Genomic DNA, 8,311 nt, shown 5'->3' on the forward strand with positions numbered 1-8,311 from the left:
ATACATCTAGAATACTGTTACAGTACATAGTTTTGTGGCAAGAAGTATACATTTACTATCTTAACAATTTTTAAGTGTGCAGTACAGTATTGTTAACAATATGTACATTGTTATACAGTGGATCTCTAGAACTATTTCATCTTGCGTGACTCAAACTGTGTACCCATTGAATAACTCCCTGTTTTCCCTTTCATCCCTATCCCTGGCAACCATGATTCTACTTTGTTTCTATGATTTTGGTTATTTTAAATACTGCATATAGGTAGACTCCTGTAGTATTTATATTTATGATGGGCTTATTTCACTTTTTAGCATAATGTCCTCAAGACTCATCTATGTTGTAGCATATGTCAGAATTTCCTTCTTTTTAAAGGCTGAAAAATATTTTGTTGTGTATGCATGCTACATTTTTAAATTCATTTATTCGTTGATGGATATTTATGTAGCTTCCTCATGGTGGTTGTGAATACTGCTGCAAGGAACATGGATGTGTCACCGTACCTAATTTTAAAGGCTATATTGATTTTTTTTTCTCTTGCAGATATATTCGACTTTATGGGAGAAAATTTAGCAAAGAAGATCATGTTCTTTTTGTCAAGTTATTGTATGAGCTGGTATCAATTCCAAAACTGGAAATCAGCATGATGCAGGGATTTGCCCGTCTCTTGATCAACTTGTTAAAGTAAGTCAATTTTCCTATGATTTTGGATTTTTTCAAGATTTTAGGGAATGAGAACTTTATAAGTTCACTTATTTATTAAATATGTTTTTATTGATTTCAGAGAGGAAGGGAGGGGGAGAGAGAGATAGAAACATCAATGATGAGAGAATCACTGATCAGCTGCCTTCTGCACGCCCCCTACTGGGGATTGAGCTCGCAACCCAGGCATGTGCCCTTGGCCGGAATCTAACCTGGGACCGAAGTAACCTGGGACCCTTCAGTCCGTAGGCCAGTGCTCTATCCACTGAGCCAAACAGGCTAGGGCGAGAACTTTATAAGTTTAAATCATGTGTTAATTAACCTTTTAATTAAAATTCCATCTCCTCCATGAAGCTTTCTTTTCTCTAACACACATTGAACTCTGTGTTGTATGATTATTTTATTTATACTAATTATCTTTTCTTATATAGGTTTTGAGATCCTTGAGAATATAGGGATCATTTATTCTTCTGCTTATCCCAGGGTACCAATCACAATGCTGGAAACTTTAAGTGAAGACAAATAGTGTGGGAAAATATGAAATTCACCTATAGTGATGGTGGCACAATGTATATGCCCTCTTTTACCAATTGCTCTTTGAGGTTTGAGCAGCAGCAAGAATTTGGTGCATTGCTCTTCTTACTCCCTATTATATTATATTCTGCCAGGGAATTGCACTGGATAAGGAAAAGCAAAACCCACTGTGATGACAGCAGCATTTAATAGTTGTCCTCCCTGAGTAGTATGTGTAATATACACCTTTGCACACATCCATATATATGTGTTTACCTTTCCTAATTAGGAAAAAGGAACTTCTTTCAAGAGATGATTTGGAGTTACCTTGGAGACCACTTTATGACATGGTGGAAAGAATATTGTATTCCAAGACAGAGCACCTAGGATTAAATTGGTTTCCTAAGTAAGTATTTCCATTTAAAGAACTTCTTTGGGAGCATTGGGGGCTTTTAGGGATTTGATCTTAGTTGAGAAATACTGGGTTGAGATAAGCTAGCAAATGTACATTTTAATATACTCAATTCCATGTAACTTAACTCCTAAATTAATTTTTGCCCTCTTTAAACTATATCTGAAGCTGTACTTAAGAATTTTCTGCCAAAATATTTCTAACAGCTAACATCACCATAATGGCCAAAGAAAGTAAGAGATTTTGTTTGAAAATCTATTGTCTTGTCATTGAAAGTAGTACATATTTGGCATTCTTCACAAAACATCCACATGTGTTTTAATTCTTCAAGTACAACGAATGCCTTAAGAAGAGGAGCTTTGCATATTCCAGGGGCCATACCCACCTAGTAGAAGAAGCGTCAATTTTAGTGTTTGACTTTTCTGAGAGCACAAACTATTCAATGTACAGTCCCTAGTTTATGTTATTTTCTACTAGTGCTTAGACATACTAAGCTTATAAATCACTGGCTGATTATGACTGCTTGAACATGCATCATGACTCTTCCAGATCTCTCATTTTGGTATGTTTTATATTTTATTCTGAATTAACTGCTCTTTTAGTTATTTTCCTTTTTCGCTTTTAAAAATTCTTTAATGATCAGTCTCCTTTAATGATTGATTTCTGTGGTTTCACTCTCGATCCGAAACATGTTGACATTATCTCATTACTTCTCGTAGCCTCCCCAGTTCAGTTCATTTAATCTATGATGAATCCTCAGGCTTCACTTAAGTGAGCAGTCTTTTTTGTAGAATTTTTTTTAAATCATGGCAGATGGCAGATTTTAAGAGCTTTTGGGTAATAGGTAAGTAAGTAGTAAAATGATGTAAATGGAAAGAGTAAAAAAGAAAATGACCATAGTTGATCCTGAATTTAGGCCCTAATTGGATTTTGGAGAGTGATCACAAATAGAGTGGTTAGAAGTCATTTATTTCCTGAAGATTTCATGTATTAAAACAAGGAAACCCATTTTTCAGTCATAAAACTAGAAAATTTATCATGAAACTAAATGGCATAATGTTCAAATGTTTGTATAAATAATATGAAAACCCAAAGTTTAACATAAAAGCCGTGTTGTAAAGATTCCTTAGGAGTTTTGTTGAAGGAGCATGCCATAGACTGGATTGGGTATATTTAAAACACAAGCCCATTGAAGTTTGTACTAGAATCACCATTTCATAGATTTCAGGGACCTTTAAACTGTGTTCAAAATCAGCTGTCTTTCTGAGAATTTCCTGACTGATTCTTTTGGGTTGCCTCTGAAAATCTTTGGTAAATTAAGACAACTTCTTCTTCTTTAATATGTTATTTCCTTGCTTCTTCATAACTAAGTTTCACACTTTTTGCCCTGGCAGTTGTACCTTTGCAAAGGCAGCCACTTCCTTCCAGGTCCTGTGTGGCTTTCCTCTTTCCTCTTCAAGTAATACCAGCTCTTTTCCTGGAAGTTTTGTTAGAGCTTATCACTAAGTGTCAGTCAGTGCTTATAGTTCCTCCCTGTGCTTATTACCGCGCCTTTTCCTGAAGCTTCATATCATCCTTGCCCCTGTGGAAATCTCTTACAAGTTTTACCATGGCTCTTCTTGGTGTTTTAAAGAAACATTTGTCTCTGCTGAAATTGTCGCTTTGTTTAAAGCAGTGATTCTCAACTCTAACAGGCTCAGCATCCCCTTTTCTATTTTGTAGTTAACTATTTTAAATGAAATTTGTAGGTAGTATAACCTATCTATTCTCATTATCTACACTCAAGTGACATAAATATAAATGTCTTCATCACAGAAGAGAAATAATAGGAAAGTCATTTATTATGAAAACAATGTAGGGTTGGCAAAAGTAGGTTTTCAGTTGTTTGTATGGAAAATAATACAATAATTAATAGTAATACAAAAAATATGCTCTCTTTCATATACTCAAAATTGTAAGCCTACTTTTGCCCCACCTGTATGCTTGAAACATGCAGATTATTACAATAAAAGACACAGTATGGTATTCAGATTTTGCATCTACTTATGATGAGTAAGTGGATTTAAAAGAAAAAAGGTTAGAACATACAGTGTTCTGTATAAGAAGTACAAGAACTTGAAAGAATAGCATTATGCGTGGACATTAAAATAAAAGCTAGTGCCAGAATAAAGAATAACATAAGATTTAATTAAGTATGATGGTAGAGAAAGGGAAATAACTTTAATTTCAGGCTACTGAACTGAGAAAAAAGGAAGTTCATATTCTCACGGATCTGCTGGCCTTATTTGTAACATAGTGTCATAATTTTTATGTAATGATGTTGGTGTAGTTATTTTGTGTCAGGAAACAGTGTTTTTAACCATTTCTACATGTGAGGAATTAGAGGCAAAGGATGAATTGGTAAAAGAAACATTAATATGTGAAGGCAGAAAGAATTTATGCAGTAGACTTCTGGGGAGAATATCAGAGTAAGATTGAAAACTAACAAGCAATGCCAAAATGAATAAATAATGTCAATATATACTTTTCACAAGATAAATTGCCCTTTGTGCCATATGAAAAAGGTTTACAATAATTTACAGCATTTTAACAAAAATTATCAATGAAGTTCTACATCCTTGTGTTTTATGTGTCTGCTAATTGCCAAGGTAATGATACTTTATTCTAACACTGTTAAAACAATCTTAGTTACATATTTGTATGCAACAGCAATGGTATTGACAAATCAGATGTTACAGTTGTGCAATTGGAATTGCCGTGGTGGTGTGGTGTTGTGTGATGTTTCCTTCCTTCCTTCCTTCCTTCCTTCCTTCCTTCCTTCCTTCCTTCCTTCCTTCCTTCCGGAATAATGAATAACCCCTTATAAAATTTTCAACAAAACAAAGTATTACAGCCTTGTTCAGTTTACATTGGTTGTATTCCCAGAAGAATCAGTGTTCATTAGAACTATACAAAAAATACTAAATGTTTAAAGCAGTGAATGTTTAGGTAGGACATTTGAAGGTCTTGCACCAATTTTTTGTTGTGTCTGGCTATTCCATGAATTGCAGGGTATCTACTATACTTGGGTTCTGCCCCAATAATCATGATAACTAAAAATGCCCCATGCATTTCCCAGATGCTCCCTTTATATGGTTAAAGGGCCTGGGTTTGCTACCTCTTATCTTCTATACAGACAATCAAAAGTTTTCTGCTTCATTAATCAGTCCCTCCTCTTTTCTTATCACTGGTCCAGCACTCTTTGCTTTCTCTTTTCCTGTTTTTAAATCTCTAAGACACTGGTCTTCTAGTATCCAAATCATTATGTGTTTTTTCCCTGTGTTGGGCTGATTAGGTAATGTTTCCTTAAGTAAAAATTCTTCCCTATATGTCTCTTGGCTAAAATTGATGCTGTAGGCAGATGAATGAACCATATTGGTCCAGTGGCTTGGACTGCTCACACACAAGGATGTGAACTTCCACTAAACAGCACATGTTGTGAAATGGAGCTGTATTGCTGCATCCCCTTTTTAAAATGGTAATGTGTTCCAATTTGAAGGGGTCAGAAAGAATACTGGGTGGTTGATTGTTGTATGTGCCCTGACTGGGGATCAAACCCTCAGCCTTGGTAGGTATATCAGGACAATGCTCAAGTCTAACCAACTGAGATGCCCAGCTAGGGCCACACTTAGCCTTGATTTTAAAATCAGAGGAACCTGGTAGCCCTGGTTCTTTAAACAGAAAGGTTACATAGAGAACAGTGGAGAAGTTATATGATAGTACTTTTGCTTTCTGTTCCTCTGTCTACTGAATTTCTAAGGGAGAATCATTTAAAACATTTAAAAAATGTATTTTTCTAAATAAGATTATATTTAGCACACTAGTATAGCAAGTGTTTATAGTCAAGAAATAAAATTATGAGTTTACAAACACTTTATTACAGAAAATTCCTTAAAGGGCCCTTTAATACGGCATACTTTTGAAATTGGTATTTTGAGTATTTTCATCTTAGGTGTGTTCTGACACATTTTGAAACAATTTTGTCAGCTGGCTGCATGTGTTCTTACTAATTTTAGAATACTGTTTTTATAATCAAAAGTGAAAGGTGCTTCACTTGTTAAGAGTTTGTCTTTTTTTAAAATTTTCTTAGTGATTAAGTTATTACATATGTGTCCTTATCCCCATGTTACCCCCTTTACCCCCCTGTTGCCTGTGTCCATTGGTTAGGCCTATATGCTTGCATGTAAGTCCTTTGGTTGATCTCTCCCCAACAGTTTGTGTTTCAGGTCTTAAACTCATGTGCCTAATGTGTTTATCATTGAAACCACTGCTTTAGAGGACAATGTATGGCAACACGCTTTTAAACGAGTTTTATTGTTTGGAGCAAGGATTATTAAATTTCTCCTTTCCCTTCTTCTTTTCCCTTATCGTCCTCTCCCTCTCTCCCTTCCTCCTCCTGTCTTTCTGTCTTTTGCTTCAGGGGCAAAGACTCTTCACACTCATCTGTTTGTACTTTCTACTGGAGAAACAATGTAGATGTTTTTTATACAGTAGAAAGATCAATATTGGAAAAGAGCTAGGTAGTTGTGAACTTATATGTGCAACATAAGAATTGCTTCTTATTTATTTCATAAAAGAAGCATTTGAATCTTAATTGGCATGGTTTTATTTCACAAAACGAAGTTCCATATGCTTAATTGGAGTAGCATATTGGGAGTTACAAATGTAGGCAGCACACTAAGGAAGGGTATTGCTACTAACAAACTGTGAGGGGGATTATGCATAGATTAGTTTTTACAGAATGGGCATGAGCAATTTATATTTGAATTATGTATGTACATTTGTTTATTTAGTCTTATCACTACCAGTTTTCAGACTTGTTTGGTGTTAAAGGTTTACATGTTTGAATCATGAGTAGTTTGGGCCTGTATAACTCATTTTACTTTTTAAAAATATTTTTTTTTAGGTATATCTATTTTTCTTTTAGGTGTATTCTTCTAACGGGATTAAATCATTTTTCATATTATTTTGCCTCTGGAGATATTATATGTTTACCTTTTCTGGTAATTGTTCTTCATGGCATTTGAATTGGTGCTCTTATTTTTAAGACACAATTAAATCTTTTGATCCCCTTTCAACACATGGCAATAACATGTTCTTAACCTCTGTTGGGAGTTTGATACATGTGGCCATACGTCTAAAATTAAGTTACTGGTAGTAACCACAGATGGATTTCTAGCGCAGATGGATTTCTAGCTACAAGTAATTTCTTTGAGGATCTGTTGAAATTTAAAATAGTTTCCAGTTTTGTTAATAACCAATGATTATTAATATGGTATTTACAATGATTTCTTTAAAATATATTTTTATTGATTTCAGATACAATGATTTTTAACACAGTATTTGAGGATCATTTTATGTGCTTTTAAACAAGTTCTACTTTAACTTTTATTGGAAATTAGTGACTAGGTGGTTGGTTTTTATTAATGACTATAATCATGTTTCTTCTAAAAGTTGTCTCTGTGGCCCTGGCTGGGTAGCTCAGTTAGTTAGAGCAGCGTCCCAATATGCCAAGGTTGTGGATTCAGTCCCCTGTCAGGACACACACAAGAGTCAACCAATGAATGCATAAATATGTGGAACAAATCAATGTGTCTCTCTCCCCATTCCCCTTCTCTGTCTGTCTCTAAAATCAATTTTTTTTTAAAAATGAAAAGTTGTCTATGCTGCAATGATCTCTTCTTGGAAACTTTTGTTTTTTTTTAAGCAATTTTAAAAACTATTTTGTTCACATTGATTAGACTTGCTGTCACAGCAGTTTTGCATGCTCTTTTTACACAAGTGGTCAGGATTAGGGCAACTTTTTTTTTTTTTTTTAAAGCTAGGTGTTTGTTTTTAAGATTTTTTTAAAATATTGATTTTTAAAGAGAGAGAGAAACATCGATGTGAGAGTGAGACATTGATCAGCTGCTTCCTGTTCGCTCCCTGGGATGAAGCCCGCAGCCCAGGCATTTGTCCTGACCTGGAGCAGAACTAGCAACTTTTCGGTGCTCTGGTGTCATACCAGCCAGGGTCAGACAATTTCTTAACACTTGGCATAGAGGCATACTTTTAAAAAAAGTGATTATATTAGAAAATCAATGTTAATGCTACATCTTCAGTGATGATGTTACACTTTATTTATATACATTTGGTTTTTTTGTGTTTTTTTTAAATGTATTTTATTGATTTGTCACAGAGAGGAAGGGAGAGAGACTGAGAGTCAGAAACATCGATGAGAGAGAAACATCGACCAGCCGCCTCCTGCATATCCCCCACTGGGGATATGTCCGCAACCCAGGTACATGCCCTTGACCGGAATCGAACCTGGGACCTTTCAGTCCGCAGGCCGACGCTCTATCCACTGAGCCAAACCGGTTTCGGCTATATACATTTGTTATGGTAAAATTATCTTGACCCCAATTTCTGTGAATTGGCTGTGAAAAATGACTACTTGTTGATTTACTAAGCAATATTAGATTTGTTTTTTATTTAAAAAACTAGGGGCCCGGTGCACGAAATTCGTGCACTGGGTGGGGGGGTGGGGGAGGAGTGTCCCTCAGCCCAGCCTGCCCCCTCTCACATACTGGGAGCCCTCAGGCGTTGACCCCCATCACCCTCCAATCGCAGGATCGGCCCCTTGCCCAGGCCTGACGCCTCTGACAGAG

The 8,311-nt window shown here is 35.6% G+C and overlaps 1 protein-coding gene across 2 annotated transcripts in view; it reads left to right on the plus strand.

The window, feature by feature from the left end:
* Window positions 1-534: 534 nt before the first annotated feature.
* PSME4 (proteasome activator subunit 4) overlaps window positions 535-8,311 on the plus strand; it is a 75,994-nt gene continuing 68,217 nt past the window's right edge. The window contains exons 1-2 of one of the 2 annotated variants that reach the window (XM_006778601.2): window positions 535-682; window positions 1,503-1,619. In XM_006778601.2, coding sequence (XP_006778664.1) covers window positions 642-682; window positions 1,503-1,619 — 158 coding nt within the window. In that variant the 5' untranslated portion in view covers window positions 535-641. The remainder of the gene's footprint in view (window positions 683-1,502; window positions 1,620-8,311) is intronic. The other variant, XM_015557867.1, reaches the window with a different exon arrangement.

Source organism: Myotis davidii, unplaced genomic scaffold (genome assembly GCF_000327345.1).
Source record: "Myotis davidii unplaced genomic scaffold, ASM32734v1 scaffold6, whole genome shotgun sequence".
NCBI lineage: Eukaryota > Metazoa > Chordata > Mammalia > Chiroptera > Vespertilionidae > Myotis > Myotis davidii.